The sequence below is a fragment of the Ambystoma mexicanum genome, chromosome 7q, assembly GCF_040938575.1.
Source record: "Ambystoma mexicanum isolate Mex_15411 chromosome 7q, UKY_AmexF1_1, whole genome shotgun sequence".
In the NCBI taxonomy this organism is placed as follows: domain Eukaryota; kingdom Metazoa; phylum Chordata; class Amphibia; order Caudata; family Ambystomatidae; genus Ambystoma; species Ambystoma mexicanum.
In genome coordinates, this window is record NC_090941.1 from 640768563 (window position 1) to 640789983 (window position 21421).

Here is a 21421-nt window from a genome sequence, read left to right on the forward strand (position 1 = left end):
AGGGCGGCCGGGTGTGGAGGGCGGCCGGGTGTGGAGGGCGGCCGGGTGTGGAGGGCGGCCGGGTGTGGAGGGCGGCCGGGTGTGGAGGGCGGCCGGGTGAGCAGGACGGCCTGGTGTAGAGGGCGGCCGGGTGTGGAGGGCGGCCGGATGTAGTGAGTGAAGGCGTATGTAGGGTGAAGACGTGTGTGGCGAGAGGACGTGTGTGGCGAGAGGACGTGTGTGGCGAGAGGACGTGTGTGGCGAGAGGACGTGTGTGGCGAGAGGACGTGTGTGGCGAGAGGACGTATGGAGGGCCGACGAATGTGCAGAACGGACGAATGCTTAACTGCATGACGTCCATATTATACCTAGAAGAACATACCTCATATCACACCCCACGCTTACTCTCTCCTTACACCACCACCCAACTAGAACACAGAGATACTATGACACCATTCGGTATATCTGTTCTCATATCAACATCTGACGCCGCTCACTCCACATCACTCTATGTAATCACTGCTGGTCTCGCACCCCCAGCCAGGCGTTCCCCTCAGGCCCTATGCTGCCACTCTCGGTCCGGATAATTCCTGCCAGATTCAAACACATACTCCTAACCTCTCACCCACCACACCTACCGCTATGAAGCAGCTCCCACAGAGAAATTTCGCACCAGCTGCACACATACCAGATGCGCACTCGCACCTTTTGAACCCTCTCTCCTCCCTCTACTGACATGAACTTCGGTTCCCAAGGGCGTTCAACCTACCAGCGCCTTCAGACCATACCAATGGTATATAAGGCGCTATATAAGTGCAAAATAACATAACATAACATAACATAACATAACATATGCGTATGAAATGGATAATGATGGTATTCATAATGCATTGTAATCTTTTCTTAGTGAATTGAGTGGGTTTAAAAACATGGCACACTTTTTTTTGGTAGACTTGTGAATAATACCTTTGATGACAAATTGATTCAGCTTGGTGCAATTTAACTAAACGTTTAAGTGTGTATTCAGGTTTTTGGGAGTTGTGTTTGCAAATTGAAAATAAATGCACCCTGTATAGCTTGCAAACAAGTGATGCCTTTTTGTGATTTAATAGAAGACTTCTCAAGGCCTATGCTTTATCAAGAAGTATACATATGAAGTACAGACATTTAAATTCCTTTCCACTTTCTGCAAAATTTAGTTTTGACATCTTCATTGGCATTATGTAGTAATGTGTCTGACTTGTATGATGTCAGAGCATGGAACGTGGTGTCATCTAGGTTCTAATAGGGACCGTTGGTCAGTGGTTGTGAGAGTGGCTGGTTGATGGGCGTGGGGGAAGTCCAGTGTTTCACATCTTTCCATCTTATGTACGTTGTTTTCATGATTCCCATTCCTGCTGTTTTATGAAGCCTAAGCATTTGGCAGGCCATGGACAAAGCGTGATGATAAATTACCATAAGGAGCACACTCTCCTTATTTCACTGGCAATGAGGATGGGATGTTGCAGCAGGATCCCGATGCAGGCGCTGCTGAGGGGGGTGCAGCAGAGCGTGATCACTGCCTCCACGAGTCTTCTCCACACACAGGTGACAAAAAGGTACATCTCAGCCACCGGAGCAAGTACCGTGAAAGTACTGCTTCACCGCGTTATTCTGGACCTGCCTTTTCATCTCTGCTGCATTGTTTTGCTACCACGTGAACTACCTTGCCCAGGAGGCACCTTTGCCTAATCTCTGTAGGCGGGGCTATATAAGCCAGGAAAGTGCACGCACCGCACGCACGCACCTGAGCAAGTACCGTGAAAGTACCGATTGGCCGCTTTGCCGCGCTTGTTGCTCTTTTCGGCACTTGACCGCTGCTAGTATTGTCTGTGTGTGTGCCTCAGGAACACGTTTAAATGAAGCGAAATATTAACTCGTTGAAGTCGGGCATGCCGTCGCGGACGGCTATTCAAAAGAACACCATCAATGGCGTCTCATTTATCTCCCCGGAGCGTCAATTGAAACGTGTTCGTTCATCCTCCACTCCGTTGCTAATAAATCCTAGGACTAACAATGCCTATATACAGGCTATAAATTTGACAAATACTCCACTACCTTTACAACAAGATATAGTGGAAAGAATAAACAACAAATGTTGCTACAGTACCTTTTATATCAACTCTGATTGTTGAACTACAGTGTGGAAATGTTGAATCGATTTCACAAGTCCCTAAAGGAACATTGAAGGAGAGCCAAATCCTTCCAATTACAAAAACCAAAATAAACTATGCTGTGTTTTCAGGGACTAGTGACCAGTCCTTGGATAGAAAAGACTAAGCAAATAAGAAAAATGTAGTTCAGGAGAAAAAGACACAGAATATCAAAAATATCGAGCTCCTCTTCCCAATTGAAACAATTTATTACAAATCTATTGCAACCAAAACCTGCTGCCGAGACTGCTTCTAAAGCAATTACAAAAAAATACTTGCTGCAAGCATCCTTAAAGAAGCAACTGGTCCCCACAAATAACGGAAACAGGGTTCAATCATATCAACCATTGGATGTGTTGGTGGCCGCGGTAACGGTTACACCGGATAACAGCTTATCCCCATCCACTGATCCATTGCATACAAGTAATGAAATTGATACCCTGGTTTCCCATCGGAATGAAAGAAGGAAAGCTGTGGATGCCTATATGGCTGCTCTTCCTGCACAAAAAGCTCTAAGATTTTGCCCACATGACACAGATATCTTGAAACGGAATACTAATGCAAATATTCAAGAATCCAAAGGGGTTAAATTAAATCAGGAGCCCAAGTCTATTTTAAGAAATTCCTTCTCAACTGGGAAGGTTTCCTCTCAACCCCTAATTAAAGAAGAAGTTGAGCCTCACCTTAAAGCATTAGTGGGACAATCTATACCAGATCTTGATCTTAAACATCTAATCAAAACAACCTTATCTGAAATCCTACAAGAGACAGGCGCACACAATGTACAGCCTAAACAGGTTTTGAGTACAGTGGTGCAAAACACTAAACCAGTGAACAAACCAACAAAAAGGCCCGCAATTAATTCAATCACATTGATGTGTCGCCCGCTGCCATGTACCCAATATAGTTTGAACCGCTCCTCGGTATTTCCATTTTTTGTGAAATTCCAGCTCTGGATGACATTGGGACAATTGTCATTGAATTGGTTGAATTTGTGGACCTACCGAAAAGAACATCAGTTATTTTATGGCTGAACTCTAGAGTGGTAGTTAACACCATTTGGGCTGCTCGGTCTCAACTATTCGAACTGGGCTTTGATATCTTAGCGGGGCCTTCACAGTCGGAATGTCAAGTATCCGCTCTGTTGAATGAGGCCGGGAAATGTCAAATAGTATCTAATACTCATTGTAAATGTGGTTCAACTCAAAACCAGAATTAGCTAGTTTCTGTGAATTCTTGTGCTTGGTCTCTAGTTAGCTGGAACTCGAGAGGATTCAAACGTTTGATCAATAATAAGGAAGCTAAACTGGTAAAATATGACATCAACTTATAACAAGAAACCTGGCTTCTGACATCACCCATTTGGAATAATTATGATATCTTTTTAGTCCCAACTAAAAAAAGCTAAATATGGGAGACCCACTTCTGGTCTGTTGATTGCCATCAAGCAGAGCTTACATCTAAACTCTGAAAACTGGTTATCCCCCCAATTCATTTATTCAAATGGTCAAAGTGCAAAAGAATCAAACTGTATATGCAGTAATAAATATGTACTGGAATCCGGATGGGGTGAGTGATGATAGGTTTCTGGAATCCATGACTGAAGTACTGGACTTAGTAGCCCAAGAAAACAGCCATTGTCATATCATATTAGCAGGAGATCTAAATTTACAATGTTTTGATTCAGATCGATTTCTAGAACGTGTAAGATTACAAAAATGGAACAAATTAATCAAATCCAGAAATCTGTTCATGCTTAATGGATACCCGTCATCAGACATCACTCCAAAAGCGACCTGGCATAGAGGGTCCAGTTCGGCCATTATCGACTTCTTATATGTAGATTTGGTTTTGTTCTCTCAAATATTGTCTTTGCAAGTATTACATTCTGATCTAAGTGATCATAATATGTTAACTTGTTGTTGGGTACATAAAAACTGGATAGACAACCCCACGTAAAGCTCACCTAGGCATATTAACTGTTAATACTACACGTAATAGACTAACCAAGCGGAGCCAACATTGAAGGCTTTTAGAACACATTATGCTTCTGAGACCTTCAATGCTAAAAATGAGGTACAAAAATCTAGTGTGGTGTATCCGGAACTGATGCAGTTATTTCAATCTAACTCCACATTTGCACGTTTTCAATCATGAAGTCAAAAAAATGAAAACTAAGGTGAGACATGAAAAACGTGAAGCTCTAAAATTATCATCTGATATCAGAGCCAGGACCCTAATACAGATCAAAACAAAATACAAAAACTGGATCAAAGGCATGAAGTCTAGGCTGTGTCAACAAGATGGCAGAAATATGCTGAGGAAACTGTCTAACAAAAACTCTGCCCAAATCTGGGCTCTAATAAACCAAGCAACAGCTGGAAGTCAGATGACAATACAAGCAAATCCAGTCAAAGAACAGGACTGGATTGACTTATCAAAAAATATACAGTCTACCAGATCCTGTTACAGTACAGGAAATTCAACTAGAGCAAACTCATTTTGCTCTTAGCTATGATCGTGATGACATACTCTACTGCATACATAAGATTAGTCAATCGAGAGCTCTGGGTCCAGACAGATTGTCCAACCCCTATGGAACAATTTCCAGAAAATGTGGGCTGACATCTTAATGATAATGTTTGATAACATATTAGTCTCTCAAAAAATTCCTAATTCCTGGAAATGCTCGATTACCATTCATGTTTATAAAAAGGGTGACCGAGCAAATCCGGCTAGTTATCGACCAATATTATTGTTATATGCCCCTGGAAAAATATTTGGTCGCATCATCTTAAAAGAGCTAAACAATTGATCAGCTAATAACTTGGAGATACCCCTTTCAATCATGATTTGTCATTGGGATGGGGCAGCGCCTAATATGATTGCTCTCAATATGATAAAATCTCAAAGTGCCACTCGTAACCAACCTTTATATCTTGCATTTATTGACTTTCGTACAACCTTTCATTCTGTTGATAGGAATCTACTATATGCCAAGTTAGAGGCGTATGGCTGTCCCTTTTCTCTACTGGCCCTAATTAAACAACTCTATACTGACACTACCATGCAAGTAAGATTGACCTATGAAGGACTACTATCGTCAGCACTCAACACCTTACATGGCCTTAAACAAGGCTGCATATTGGCCTCAATATTATTTAATCTGTTCATACTTGATATGGGGGTTTCCTTTCTCAATGTTATATCAGATCCTCCTAAATTGGGAAATCAGTGTATAGCTTGGATGCTCTACGCGGAAGATTTGATACTCATATCACAAACTCTGAAAGGCCTACAAAACTTGTTGAATGGATTGGCTGATTTTGTTCAAGTAAATAATCTAACAGTCAATCTTGAAAAATCACAGGATTTAGTATGTAAAAACTCAAGAAAACGGAAGCAAAGCAATCATGTATGGACTTTACAAAATGCAGTTCTTAAAACTGTAGCGGAATATAAATATCTTGGTTTAATTGTGCACAACAAAATAATGAACATGACATATTTAACAACTCTTGAAAATAAAATGAATGTGTTAATCTCACAAGTAAAGATTTTAGTTTTTAAATATGGTAAATTCACCTATAAACATGTGCTGCTGTTCTACGAACAGAAAGTCATTCCTGTGCTATTGTATGGAGCAGAAACCATGATAAACTTACAAATAAAAATGTGGAACACCTTAGAGGCACGTTTCTGGAAAACAATTTTAAAATTACCAAACAGCACGCCTTTGCCGATCCTTCATTATGAGCTGGGTTTGGTTTCATTAGCAGCTCGCTTGCTCTGGCGAATGTGTAGTTTATTTCGTAAATGTTTACAGGGAACAGAAGCCAATAACCTTTTGAGTGTGAAGCTCAACAGTTTATATCATCCTCGAATCGTTTTCCCTTGGAATGGCGTAAGTGTGCAATAGATGCCATGACTGAAGCTGATGTTACCATAACCTTATTGCTGGAAAATCCATCCCGTGCTAAGGTGAAACTATATCAATGGGTCTGGATAAAAAAACAGATCGAATTGTATGAAATAAGGATTTTGATAATGATCAATTTGGTTATAAAAGGTTGCGGCGTATGGCCCCCTATTTAGTAAAGTGTCCTTCTACAGATCTAAGGCATACATTTTTACGTTTTCGCCTAAAACTTTGGCCTACAAGGGAAATTTTAGCCCGACAGAAGGCTATATCACCATCTTTGAGTTATTGCCGCTTTTGTAAAGTGATTACTGAAAAAGAGACAATGCAGCATATATTGGTATCATGTCCAAATCTGATGTACAAAGAATGTTATATTTTAAAAATCCTTTATTCTTATACAATGATGCAGGTGATTTTAAGATTTGGCATCTGCTGTTCTCTACAGAGAGAATTGTTGTCATGAAAGCTATGGTCCAATTTCGAACATGTGTTTTACCAGCAGAACACACACTGTGAAGAAGTCATCATTTTGATTTGGTTAAATTCCAGATTAAGATGGAAAATATGAAATGTATCTAGCCTGCTAATATGTTGTATTAGATGTTTATCAATCATGATTTGAAGAATGTAATTAATTTTGTTTTTAATAATTGTTAAAAAATGAAATTTTCCTCTTAACATTTTATGATCCTATGTTTTAATCTGTATAATTTGTGATGAAATGAATAATCTGTATTTGAAAAGGTGATTCTTCAACTAAATCAAATAAAAAAAAAAATAATGAAAAAAAATACATCTCAGCCAATTTGTGTTGTCGCATTTGGCGTGAGGGTGGTGCAGAGCCACCACGTGCCCAGCAAAGAAATGCTCTGTTTGCAGTGGGGAGTGGGAGTGACTGGAGAGCCAGTCCATCCAGTTTTGCTATGTCCTAGCAGTTTGGTAGCGGTCCAGATTCGTTTGCGGGGGCCTCAGATTCCTTCCGGGTCCATTGGGGCGCCTCGCAGTGTGTGGAACGGCAAACATGCAGCCCTCCATGAAGCCTCCATCTTCCTCCTGGGGGCCGGGCGGCCCAGGCGAGAGTGTTAGGGAGAATTCTCTCTTTAGGCTGAATTTCCTAACCTAGTGAGTCCCCCAGCACCTTTGCTGGATTTCTGGAGTTTGTTTTTTTTCTCCTGCCAAGAGTGAGACTTTTTTTTCTCCCACTCTTGGACATGATTTATGGTGTTCCTTTGACTGTTAATGTGTTTTATGGGCTATGGGGTCCTTTACTCCATAGGGTCTCATGTGTTTTTACTATGTGTGTTACACAGCACCCTCCGTGCAGTGACACAGGGGTGTCATAGTGACACCCCACCATAGACTCCATACCCTGGGACTGACTACTGTCTCCCAAGGCATGTAAAGTCACCATTGGCTTTACTAGTCCCAAATTATTAACAGAAACCAGTACAAACCATCATATTGTGGACGTAATGGTCGGGGCAATTCGATTGCCCCGGGGTCTGTTAGTCAGGGGAGCACGTCTCCGTCCCCCCTGATCGAGTTTTGGCTGGCGACAGTGGATACTACTTTTTATATTCGACCGCGAATATATCCCTATGGGATTTTCCCATTGTTCGAGGCTACCAACTTTAATTATTTAATTCTCATATCCTTGAACATACCGCCGGTTAATTTATTTAATATTAATCCGCCGGTTGTTATTTTTTGCCAGGACTCGATTCTAAAATGGCGTTTGTGTTCTCTTCTGTGACTCCAACCCAAGTCGAGCCCTTTGTTCCACTTTTGGCGGGCTTCTCCACAGAAGCCTCGAAAAGTGGTGCCACTCTGTCTGGGTACCACAGGGGGTGTAGGAGGGGGTTTAGGCACCCTGGACTGAGTTACCTTGGTAACTCAAGTTGCACTCTTGTGTGATTGGCCCAAGTGGTGAGCCGGCCGGCTCACCACTTAGCATGTTTGATTGACAGCTAGGCTGAGTGAATGGGGGTGTGCTGCATAAAAGCAGGGCTTTGGGGACTGGAACTTCAGAAGTCACCACAGGACCTGAGAATCCGACGAGGGAGAAGCTGAGCCGACCTACCACGACGACACCACCGGTGGAGCCCTGCAGAACCGACTCACCACTTCCCGACGACAGAGAAGATCTCCCGGCTGGAGAGGCTTCTTCCCCTGACTGGTGGGCACAACCAGTTTACCTTCTCTTCGCACCCCAGACCGGCTTGTGGTCGAATTGCCCGTGCCAAGCACCCCGGCAACCGGAGAGCCACTTACCACTGGACCACGACTCAAAGGGCCGTTCCTTTTACCTGAGAAACTCCGCGGCTGGTTTCTTCCCTGGCAGTGCAACGGACTCCTGTCTTCCTCCCCGACGAGATCCTCTCTTCCCCCGGACGAAGCACCGACTTGCATCAGCTGCCAGGAACAACTGCCCCTGCTGGAGTATTCTCACCACTTTAAGGTACTGTGTCCGCCAGGCCTCCCTTTCTAAAGATTGCTACAAGGTAATAATAACCCCTTAACCTTCTGGACTGGGCTGGCCGCCTTGACCTTCTAACTGGTCCCTTTCTTTGGTCCAACTCTTTTTGAACCTTTTCAAGACTTGTGCACTGCAACCGTGGGACCTTGGACATATTTCGTTTGATCATCTTAAAGTGGAACCAGCCTACTGAACTCTAACTTCACGGTTTTAGTTTGCCTTCCTCTCTTGTTGTGTCCTTGTAAAAGTGTTGGGACCTGTTTCAATTTATTCTCTGCTTTTCTCTCTCTTTTAAAACGAATTATTAGAGTGCCATCTGCGTTAAGCGCTCACCGCTGTCTGAAAATAAGTGGGGCTTCTTAAGACTTGTCTAATATTCTTCTAAGGTTCTAAGGGAGTGTATATCTTTTAGTGACCGTGTTTTTGAATTGCTTACTATTAAGTGCCTGTGTGTTTTTCTAGATGTGGTTTTAAATAAATAATTATATCTCTTTTACACCAAGCCCTGGTCAGTGTTTACTTGTTCTACTGTGTTCTTTTGACCTATTGTGAATACTCTGTATACTGCCTAACCCTTCTTGAGGGTCAGCCACAGCTACTAAGTGAATCTGTGTGGTACAGAATACTACCAAGTGGGTTTACTGCCAAACACCTGTAGTCTTAAATCTTTTGCAGTGGTCCCGGAGTGAACTGCACAGGTTTCTGCCTAACAGAGTGAGCAGGGAGTCTGCGATGTATCGCTAAGGTGACAGCAGGCACAGAACACTGGTCCCATCCCACAGTATCAAGGGCCGGACATTTTAGCAGCGCTGTGCTTCCGGAAAAGGGAGTCAGAGGTGCATATTGCTCATGCAAGTGGGCACAGAGCTTCAAGGCGTAGCAGGACAGAGTTTGCCTTGACACCGCAATGGTTTATGATCTTAGTAGTCTCCCCTATAGAAATGGGAGAGAATTCAAACTTGGGGAATAATTTTGGTGTGGTAATTTCTGCCGTGGTTTGGTCAGTGGTGGTGAGTTTCCTTTTTTTTAAATTAATTTTAAGTTGGAGGGAGGAGATTTTGTCCATAAGAGCCTTTTGTATTTTCTCACACCAGGCCTGATCCTTCATGCAGAGGTCTGGGGGCTGAGAGGGTGATTCTAATTCTCTCAGAACTGATAAGAGCTCGTTCAAAACGAAATTGGCATTCTCTATTCGCAGGTTGTATGCATTGCTCTTTGCTCCGTGGGTTCCTTCTCTATATTCGGAGGCTAGTGTGGCAAATTCTTGTATATTAATGACTGAGGTTTTTTTTCCAATTGCTTTCTACATTCCTTTTTTTTAGTTTCGTATGTTTTTAAGTTATGAGGTGAAACAATGGTTAATGTGTGATTTAGGTTAGGCTTTGCAGTTGCCCATAGGTGTCACTGTGTCTATAGCTGCCTCCATAGTTTGGTTATAGGTGGGTACCAGGGAGGAAGGATCGGCAATGAAGCCAGTGTGTGTGGCGAATGGTGTGAGCAATGGTAGCATGTTGTCAGGCGTGATGTTACGATGGTTGCGAGTTCGGGCTGCAGGTACAATAGGTGTGGGGTTGCAGGAATGAATGTTTGTGTGGATTGAGAATAGTATATTGTGTTCTGGTCTGACCAGGGGCATGGGTTATTGTAAGAGATGTGTGGTGCAATTGTGGGCAGCGATCCAGCCAAACGTGCAACCTTTCGTGTGGTTTGGGCCAGTGAAGCGCAAGGTAAAGCCTTGAGTTTCCATAGTTTAGCTAAAGTTGTGGCTTTGGTGTTGGAACTGTCCTTAAGTCCTAGATTGAAGTCTCCAAGGATGAAGACTTTAGATGTTGGTTTAAGGTCATTGGCCAGTAGGGAAGTTATGTCATCGTCAAAGGAGGAGGTGGGGCCTGGAGGTCTGTAGAGGTGTAGTGTTAGGGAGGCAGTTGCTGAGATGGTGATTTTGGGAGACAAAAGTTCTCCTGAGGGAAAGGGAACATTAGATATTTCTCGAATGTTAAGGTTGGTTTTTGATATATAGGGTATGCCGTCTCCTTTCACAGCAGCTCTATCCTTTTTGAGGATGGAGTAACCCTCGGGTATGGCAAGGACCAAAGCGGGGCCTGCTGCAGGGTGCAGCCAGGTTTCTGTTATGGCGATGAAATCTAAATCATTACTGGTGATGGAGTCGGAAATGTCCAGTGCGTGAGCTGAGATGGATCTGGCGTTGATGAGGGCTCCCTTAATGTGGGTGGGTATATGTGATCATCTTTGTCCTTGGTGGATTTCAGCCCGGTTGCAGATCGGGAGGGTTTTGGTTTATTTGTCTTAGACAAGACTGGGCTGTATCGATCGAGTCGACTGGGTTGGTTGTGGTGGTTCTAGTGTGGGATTTGGCCATCACCTGAGTGAGAGGCTAGGCTAAGTTTTTTGATTATAAGGTTCTTTTTTGTCCTAACTTGTAATCTTTCGTTTCTTTGCCAAGTGGCAAAGACTGTGGTTCCTGAAGCGTTGTTTACATGCTTGAATTTGGTTAGGCCTGGAGATACATTAAGGGTAGAGTTAATGGGATATTTCATGGAGGTGTTAGTGGGGAGAGTATTGTCATCTTTAAGATGCAGCATTTGGGGGAGGAATGCTGTAGGAGGAATGGCGTTGGAATTTGGGAGTACTTTGGCCGTGCCTATATAATCAAGGTTTGGTGAGCATGTGAGGGAGTTTTAGCCTGTGAGGCTGGCATGTCGCCTCCGTGTGGTGAGGTGGAAGGTTATCGCTGATGTACGGGTAGTTGGACTTTGGGACAACAACTTAGAGGCTGCGCAGGGATAGTATTGTGCACTTAGGTGAACACTTGTTTTGCTCTAGTAGGCTGCGCTTTGGGATTAGCAAGGTGGTATTCATATAGCAGGCGACAGTAAGCAATATGAGGTTAGTTATGGCACGTACTGAGTTGCCGAGGACTGCTCTTACATTGCTTTTAGCCTAATAAAGCATATCACTGCGCAATGTGCATACATGTGTGGTGGTGGGCTAATAGGACTCTTAGTCATAATCAGAGGGGAGGCTGAAAGTGGCATGGGCTCATACAAAATATTGGAGTAGGTGTGCCACAAATAGAATGGAATTTGAAGAGCTAGGTAAACCAGTATATCAGTAACTTAGAACCTAACTTCCACACAAGCTCAGTCGCATTGCTGGGCTAAATGCGGCATGTAACATACATGGTACTAATCAACGGGATTTGAGAGGCTACACCATTAGACCATTAAGCCTTCAAGGGGATAGCTTCCGCACGAAATTGTTAGTAGTCGTATGGAAGTTGGGCACTGAAGTCATAGTCCAGAATAGGAAGGGTCAGTTGCAAAGTATTTGGGCTGGACCGTTGTAAAGGCGATAGCAGTGGACGTTTTCGGAATAGCACATGGAGGGTTGCAGAAGGTGCATGCAGGTAGATTATCTGTACTGGCCTGAGAGTTGGCACGTGGGCTTACCTGGGGTATATGGATGTGAATTACACCTATATGTATACTTTCACAGTGGTCCATGAACCGTATGCGTTTCTTGCAATGGGTATGCAGTTCTACAAGGAGGTAGCACAGGGTGGTAAGGTGAGATCGCGGCCGTCTTGGAGCTATCACACCTGTCGTTGAGCTAATTATTGTTTACGGTTTGTCCAAATTCTACATTTACATATAAAAGTACTTGAGAATATAAGATGAGCATTGGCTTTTGTGTAGTGCTGGGATGGGCATTTGTCAAGCACTATCGTAATGCTACAACTGCGCATTCATGGTAACAGCTGCAAAATGGTGCGAGTACCTGGACATATGATAGCAGTGCCTGGCAAATGCCGACTACCTATACAAAAGGGAAAACCTTTGGTTTAGCCAATGCTTGCTTTTGAAAGGACTTCGGTGAAGAACATGCATACTTCTTATGAATCAAGAGGCCGAAGGCACACTTGCTAAAGACATTTTATTACAAGAATAGACCATTTACACCTCAAATTAAGCCATTAACTCTCGGAAGACTACTTTGAAATAACACAGGAAGACAAATCGAGCATACAGTTTGATGCCACTACTTAATAAAGCTAGTTCGAAGTGGTCCAAGGAGGATGTGTGGGTAGGAACACAAAGTGGTTGGAAATGGCTATAGGGATTGGCATGAACATGGGAAGTCAATGGGTGTGTAAATATCCAAGCAATGCCTACATCTGTGTCCCTCCTCAAAACCAAACTCCCTCCTAACTGTACTGCAATGCAATAGTTTCCACCTAATAAACACAACAACAAAAATGGATAGCAGGAACACACGCTTGCATATAGTAAAGAAAGTCATGATCAAGAACATGAAATAGTCAACATACTCTGGCATAGAATTTCAATACACCAGTGCTAAACTAGCAGCATAAACAATAATATATTTTACAAAAATGTGCATGTCTTACCTCATGTTTTAAGTCAATAGTGAAGTCGGATTTAAGAGGTTCAATTTCCAGAAGAATAGAAATCCTATAAAACAAAAAGGGTTGAGTGGCTTCTCAGTATTAACAAAGTTAAAAATGTGTTATAAAACATCTGAATTTACCATAGAAGCAACACAGATAAACCAAGTAAAGATTTTTTAGTAGGAAAGCATTGTATAAAACATGGATAAAGCAATAAAACCAGGTGAAAAAAAACCATAAGAGTCCTACTCTGCTATCAGCATTGAGCTCAGAGTTTCAAAGCTGCAGTAACATACCAGACGAGATCATAAACAAATGTCAGATAACCACAGTTGTAAACAATAGGGCTCCTGGCTAAGCCCTGATCTACCCAGGTGGGTTAATAATTGAATAAAGAGAATGATCAGGGTGACTGAACGCAGTGTACACACTTCACACAATTTTCACTCATAAGACAGTTGACCTTATTTTAGATTGGAAGAAATAGATTTTCCTTTTCAACAAATGCTTTAATGCATAAATGAGTATTGAAACCAAGAATTATTTTAAAACATTACAACAGGACACATATTAATAAGAAAACAGTATCCATAAGTGATGATTGGTATTTTTCCAAGCTGTTTTGCCTGGACCCGAATGTGAAATAAAAAGACATGTACAATCCCTTGTAACATTCAGGGATCACAGTGAACAAATTACATTTAGACAATGTGCATCAGATTACAACATTTGCAGTGTTGACATTTAACACGGAAGGGGGGGGGGGGCGACAACAGTGTTTTGACCAATCATTAGCTGATCTGTGTAGCTGAGGAGTAGATGCCTTCATCAGGCTGGGGAGAAAAAGTGGGATGGTAGGGTCCTGTTTCTCTCTGTCAAAGAATGAACAGAGATATATGTTTGAGTGTGTTTACTAGTTCACGTACTGAATGCGATAAATTAAATAGGCATTAAATGCATGTATTATTGAGAAAGGACAGACTCCCCTCTCGAGGGAAGGAGATCATCAAACTGACCGTGTTTTAGTGCTTCCACAGTATATTTCTAAACTCCACTGCTTCCAATAGGGTCCAGAAGATGTCTACAATTGTTACATTTTCTTGGTACCAAAGTTCCTATAGGTAAAAGAAATAGATTTTGATAGTGGGTCTCTATTTCCCACTGTGAATTAATAACCATATGTTATGGCTACCATATAGTGGCCCATTTGGAATCGTACTCCTCAGGGGAGTTCAAATCGTCATTATTAGACAAATCTTACCCTGTGAGTTGATCACAGTGGGATAATAGCATAACACCCTCTCAACAAATGCTGGGTATGCCCTGCTGAGCATCACAGTGGGATAATAGCATAATAGCCTCTCAACAAATGCTGGGTATGCCCTGCTGAGCTGGTGCGGTCCAATCACTATAGAAAAAGGTATATCCGTTACCCAAGGGAAATGAAAGCCAGACTATTGGTTGCGAGCCAGGCAACACAATGCTACAATGGGCACGAGAGTATTAACCTCTATGGGAACTAGCCATTGCGGGATGCTGTACAATGCTGCAGCTGTTCGAATAAAAGCAGGGCTACAGGCTGAACGGCTGGACGGATTTTCAGCAAATGTGCGGGAGGAGTGGGGGCTTGGGTCAGAAAGGGTGCTTATGTGTGTTTGGTGGAAATCCGACCAGTACTTTTGTTGCAAAGAACTGAAATGTACGTCCCAAATCATCAGTGATATCTGGGTCCGCTCCACAGATCCATTTTCCTGTTCGCTCCGCCGACCAAAGTCTCATTGGCCTGCAGTATGCCGTGATGTCGGCGAACATTGGACTTGGTTGATGGTTGGCTGTAGGGAAGCGTGCTGTGAGTCAAAGGTTTTGGGACACACCGCCATGGTGTATCAGAGGATAGTGTTGTGGTGTGTGTGGCAAGGCACTAAGCCATTGTGTGCATGGCTGGGCCTCTTGTACGTAGCAGTGTGCACACTAAAATCAATCATGTCTGGCCCCGCTCCGGCGCCCCATTTCCCTGTTCACTGCACGCTCAAAACTTTGATTGCACTGCAGTGTGCGGTGACGGAATGTGTGTCAAAAGTGTTCAATGACGGCAGTATGTTGTAACGGAGGACAATGTGGCCGCGAAAGGGCCTGAAAAACATAGCGTACGGCATCTGGTGGTGGGAAGAAGGGATGGAAAGGGTGCAGGAGTAAGAAGTGGTGTGCCAGCGCTATTCTTTCATGCTCCGCCAATGCGCGGATACCTCAACAGGCAACAATCTTGTGTGGTCATTGCAGGCAGCGTTCGATATGGCATGCAAGCTGCAGTGGCAATGTCTTTCTGTGATGACTGGTGGCAGGCACATTTGCAGAAGGGGAGTGCATTCCACGAGACATGAGGATTTAAACATAACATGTACTATGGTGTGCTGTGTGAGGCAAGTCCGTAGCCCCTTCGATGCATGGCTGCAGCCCTAGCACAGAAAAGTATGTCCACTTGTTGAAAAGGTATGTTCACTGGTTGAAAGTAGGTGCACATTGTTGCTTATTGTGTGTGGTTTGGCTGCAGTACACACAATGTTGGTTGCATGGGTGTGGTGATTGGTAGAACAACCTAGTTGTCGGTGTATGGGTGGAGATGGTGCAGTGACCAGTCGTGCAGTGTGTCCACTGGGTGCACTAACGGAATAGTGTACATATGGAAGAGGTCACAGTGCAACTGATTCTTATACATGCTTGCGTAGTGTGCATTGCACAGATTACTAAGTGTTGCAGTGCACTACGCATCATTGGTTCTATGCACATACTAGACTGTTGGGAGCAGGCCCAATGTTGTGAATATTGTCTTGTTTGGTTGGCATGCTTATAATGCTTTGTGATTGGAAGTGGACAGCGTGCCAAACACAGCGATATGTTAGTGCATTTTGTTAAGTGGAACACGTGTCCTTGTATCCCTGCTTCATGGTGCAGCGGTTGGGTGGAAGTGCTGGTGTGTATGTTGCATTTGTGATTTCTGGCACATGCCTACATGGTCGCCTGCATGACTTATGTTGTGGTGAGTGTGGCCAAGGCCTAGACTGTAGGGTACATGGCCGAAGGCCGTAGGCCATGCACCCAACAGCCTAGGCCTTCATCACAGCCACCACAACATAATGCAGCGATGCAGTTGTCACTCTGCATGCATTTGAAGTTGGTGAGTAGCATACAATGGGTGCGGAGGACATTGTGCACTTGGCAGAGCAGTAGAAGTGAGCTGCTATGCGTACATTAGCATACAGTGTTAATCATTGCCCCTGTTGCACAATAAGGACCCACATATGTCACCATTTGCATTTGCTATGGTTAGGCCCTTATAAGACCCTTGCTTGAGAAAGTGTTTGAACACATTGCGCCATGAAAGGAAGTCATCAGCATCAGAAAGTTGCAATATGGACAATGTACACAGCCACTCAGATACCGTTTGTGGAAAACAAAATGGAGGCTCCAACCACATATCAACTTGTGGGCAATACATTACTATTTGTATGTCTAATAGATTTTGACAAACTAGATCACATAATCATGCTTCAAATGTAAGCTTAGTATCCCTTGATTGGGTAGTGTTTGATGCAGAGGTCTTGGATGTGAATGCTACATGTGTGTGACTATTGAATACTACCTGATGCAAGTGTTGCATATGCAATAGTGAAAATGGAAGGAGTGCCTGTGCTTTACTGGCGTGCGGCCCTCACTGTAGCTGGAAAGGCGCACGTGCTGAAATCTGCCCATCTGACCATGGTGCCTTTGCAAATGGAACTGTGGGGATTATCCAATCAGTTGTCGAGGGTGTGGTTCACAGGAAGGGGCGGTGATCTATTTCCCCAAACCTCGATGCTGTGAGGTTGACAGAGATGGACAGACGCAGAGTGCTCATTGTGGGCGATACCTTTGTGCAAGATCTGCACAGGTATGCTGTGGAAAGAGGCTTTCATATTAACTTTCAGTTGGAAGGAGTGGAGGGTTTTCGGGAACAGGGTATGAGTGGGGTTTCGGTGCCATGGTTCTCCTTTGTACATGTGTGGCTTCTGTCGATACTGTGGATGTTGTGGTCGTGCATTATGGAGCACTACATTTGGGGTACATGTCGTGCTCACGTTTGTGCCGTCACCTCAAGAAGTTGATGACAGCAGTGATGCAGATTTTTCCCACTGCCAAGGTGATTCTCTCCTCCATACCACCAAGAGGTGCATGGGACCATGCCGGTGTAGTTTGCCCAAAACTGGAGGTCGGGAGGTGTTTCATAAACAGAAGCATGTGCAACATTATGTGTAGTGCTGTGATGTTTTGCACCGAATATGACAGCATTAACGGGCAAGATTGCAGTGGTTGCAAGGAAATGGCATTTTTTTAAATCTCCATTGGCAATGCTGTTTCATTTGCCACTCTGCACGCAGCGTTGCAGACACTCCTGTAGAACTGCAAGAGAAGCGTTGACGTTCTTTCCATACTAATGTCAGGAGAAGAAGCAAACAAACTCATCGAAAGAGAAAAAAAATGTGTATGCAAGCACGTACATAACAAAAACAGGAAGAAAAAAAAACTTGTTTTCTGAGACAGTACTACAGACCCAAACCCCTACCCTGTTTTACACTTAAACCCCCCCCTACCCCAACGACACCACCCTCCCTCCCTAGCACGAAAACTCTGCAGATTATGCTGTACTTTCACCCTTCCACGTGCCACATCCAGCCGTTTTCTGGATGGGAGCCATGGAAAGGAAACTGTGGAGCAAAAGACACTGCTCTATCAGGTTGATGGGTCTGGTGTGTACGCAAACACTGTGCCAGACGGTCTCTTTGCACAAAGTGCAGAAGGCTATGGTGGAAGTGTGCAAGGTAAGGGGCAGGCATCCTGGTGTACGCATGAGCTGTATGCATTTGTTTGCAGTTAGTAACATGCAAGCTGTGCTGCGTGTGTGCAATATTTTTTGAAAAGTGTGCAGTAAGTGGGGTACTACGGAAAACAAAAAACAGCTTTGCAGTGTACACAGTAGGTGGCAGGCATCCTACTGTTGTGCATGCATTGTGTGTATATCATATCATATGATGTCCAATTGTATGCTATGGCATTCGTAATGCGCCTACACATATGTCTAGCAAAGCGCAACGAGGCAAGGGTGGGGAAACAGAGGGGAGACAGACGACAAACCTACTAGGCCAGGTGTGACTTAGATCGCCCTAGTGCATGGGTGGAGGGAGGGGAAGGTACAGTACACGGGAAGAACAACAAAAGACAATAAGTAAAAATACGGGCCAAGGTGCACAGATAAGTGCACACAAGAGGTGGTGGATGCACTGTTAGGCATACAGAAAACAGTCCTCAAGTGTGGGGTTTGCTAGAAAGCCAATGCAGGGGTTCGCCTGACAGGGGGAGGGGACATGGGCCCGACATCACAGAGTTGCAAGGTAAGCAGTGCAGAATCGGTTTACGTCAGGCAGTTAGCCGGGGAGAGGAGCAGAAACAGCAGACGCTAAGAGAAAGGCTTTGAGATGCTTCCGGAACCGGCGATGGTTCCCCTCCAGTGTCAGTGAGGCTGTTGCAGAGGGCGGCCCCAGGCGACAAAGCACATCTATCACCAACTGTTTTTTTTGCAGAAGCGCCTGACCCTGAGGGAGTTGGAGGCGGATGATGGAAGAGCTCGCACACACAGATACATAGGGAGTTAGAGTTGAAGGTATTGAGGTCCCAGAAGGCCTTCTGCATAATGCAGAGTCTTCTCACTTCATTCCTTGCAGCCACTACGAGCTATTGCCAACATTTCAGTGCAGGAGAGATACCATCCCACGTTGCGCACTCCTCTTCTGGATGCGTTCCAGAGGGCAGAGAGTAGAAGAGGGCAGATTTAAAAAGAGCCTGTTGCAATAGTGCAGCCTAGAGAGAAGTACAGCTTTGCAGACAGTGATCTTTTGTAAAGTTGCTTTCGCTTTGTACGATACATTCAATGCTGCTATTGGTGGCATTTTATTTTACGATTTATGTAGGAGGTGGGTTAGTGGGGAAAACATTTTGTAGCATTGTCGGAAGGAAAGCAGAGAGTTCCCGTTTCGATATTACACTGTATGTTATGGGAAAATGAGAACATTGCAAGCACATATCACTGAAGTGCCACTTCATGGTATGGGGAAAAAAACAGTATGCTTTCAAAGAACGTAATGGCCGCTCAGTGGCAGATACCGTGCGCAGAGGCACTTATAACACAGTCATACACATAGTGCAGAAAAAGTTTCTGTACCTCAATTTTGTGGTGATGGGTGCGCGAGTGGATGAATGTGGATGCACAAATCTTACAATCTTTTACTGAACTTTCTACTGGACTTGCAATTCAGTGACAGCACACTAGCAGGCTGAATTTGTAACAGTACCTCCTATGAAGTGCTGTGCAGAACTGACCGTGTTAGATGGCAACGTCTTGGATGGCATTGGTGGAATCGTGTGTGCCCATTTACCCGTACCCAATGAGGTTGTGCTGGACAAAAGGTAGTGGAAAGAGCTGCTCCTGCTTCACTGGGGTGCGGCCCTCACAGTACTTTGGGCACAGCATGTGCTACAATCTGCACTTCTTACCTTGCTGGCCAATGGACATGGGACTTTCGGGATTATCCAATCAGGTACTGTGGGTGTGGTTCACGGGAAGGGTAGGTCAAACTGCTGTACATTATACTCTGCGTAGTGAGGCTGGCTGACATGGCAAAACGCATTGTGTTGCCTATAGGTGATGCCTTTCTACCAGATCTGCACAAGTATGCCCTGGAAAGAAACTTAGATGTCAATTTTGGGTTGGAAGGAGTGGACGCATTGTGGAACTGTGTCTGCGAGCGCAGTTTCACCAACATTCATGCACTTTGCAAAGACCTGGCCACTTTTGCTAGAGCCGATGTTATCGTCATCCACTACGGTGGCATGCATATGAGTTGTGTGTCTTCTTTAGGCTTGTACCGTCGACTGAAGATGATGCTAAATCTAGTGAAGAGGCTTTTTCCCCCACTTCCCGGGTGCTTTTCTCATTCATAACATCACAAAGATTTTGGGACATTGCTCCTGGAAGTTGTTCCGAGCCAGAGGCAGGAAGGCGTCTCATCAACAGAAGCATGTATACGTTTTGTGCGCTGCTGGGATGTTCTTCTGCAACCATGACCTCATTAGTTGTGGAAATGCAGAGTTTTTCCAAGCAAACTGCTTTTCTTTGTCGCCCATTGGTAATGCTGTTTTGTTTGCCCGGCCACAAGATGCAGTGAAAAGTTTACTGTAACAATGTCCCCACAAGAAAACACAAAATCAAATAAATAGTTAAAAAAAAGGTGTTTCTCTAGAAGCATCAAAAAAAGATCTCTTTTCAGACCCGCCCCTTAAAACGAACTCCCCCTACCCTGGTTGCAAGTTATTTCCCCACGTTCGCACACAGCACAAAAGCCACATCCAGGGACTTTCGGGATGGCAGCCATGGATATGGGACTGTGGAGCCACAGGGATTGTGCAACAATGTTTCTGGGTGTGGTGTGTACGCAGAGGACTGTTGTACAGAACTGATAATGTTACATGGAGAGCTCTTTAATGTCGTTGGTGGAAGCGTGTGGAACTTTTTAGCAGTACGCAATGATGGCGTGCTGCAAAGAAGAAACTGGAAAGGGAAGAAGGAATGTTTCTGCTTCATTTGGACACGGCCCTTGCCGCCCTTGGGGAAATGCACGTGCACATACTCCCCTTTGCTGCTAGCTACCCATGAGATTGGGACACTGGAGACTATCGCAGCTGCGAGTCACAGCAAGTAATTGCAAGTAGACAGCCTAGAAAAGAAAGGTCTTCAAAGAGCGCCGAAAGGCCAAATGGTTGGAAGTAGCTCGCAGAGCCCAGGGCAGCTGATTCCATGCCCTAGCGGCTACTATAGAGAAGGCACGGCCACCAGTTTGTGACCGTAGAACAAGAGGTACTGATAACAAAAGAGCAGTCTGAGAACAAAGGGGACAAGAGGGAACATAGTGGACACATTTTTTCTGGAGGTACTCAGCTTCTAAATCATAGAAGGCTCGATGTACCAAGCACATTGACTTAAACAAAATCAGTTTTTCAATCGGAAGCCAATGCAACTGTCTCCAAATCGATGACATGTGTGCTCGCGGAAGGGGGCGCAAGATTGCTCTGGCCACTGACTTCTGGAGAAATTGGATGCGGTTTATTAGATAACGTGGTTGTCCATAGTAAAGCAAATTGCAATAATCCACTGCACTAAGACATGGTTGCTAAGACATAGAATTCAACAAAGGTAGCAGGCGCCCCTCTCTCAGAAGAGCAAGGCATGATAACCTGTTCAGTGGTTGTTAACCACATTGAGAGTTCACAGCCATCTGCTTTTTGCTCACTGTACCTTTCACAGATGGGAAATATCCATTTGCATATCAGTCTTT

The 21421-nt window shown here is 44.2% G+C and overlaps 1 protein-coding gene across 1 annotated transcript in view; it reads right to left on the reverse strand.

Moving 5' to 3' along the window:
* B3GLCT (beta 3-glucosyltransferase) overlaps positions 1 to 21421 on the reverse strand; it is a 1424518-nt gene that overhangs the window by 616192 nt on the left and 786905 nt on the right. Inside the window, exon 8 of the mRNA XM_069639745.1 lies at positions 12999 to 13062. Coding sequence (XP_069495846.1) covers positions 12999 to 13062 — 64 coding nt within the window. The remainder of the gene's footprint in view (positions 1 to 12998; positions 13063 to 21421) is intronic.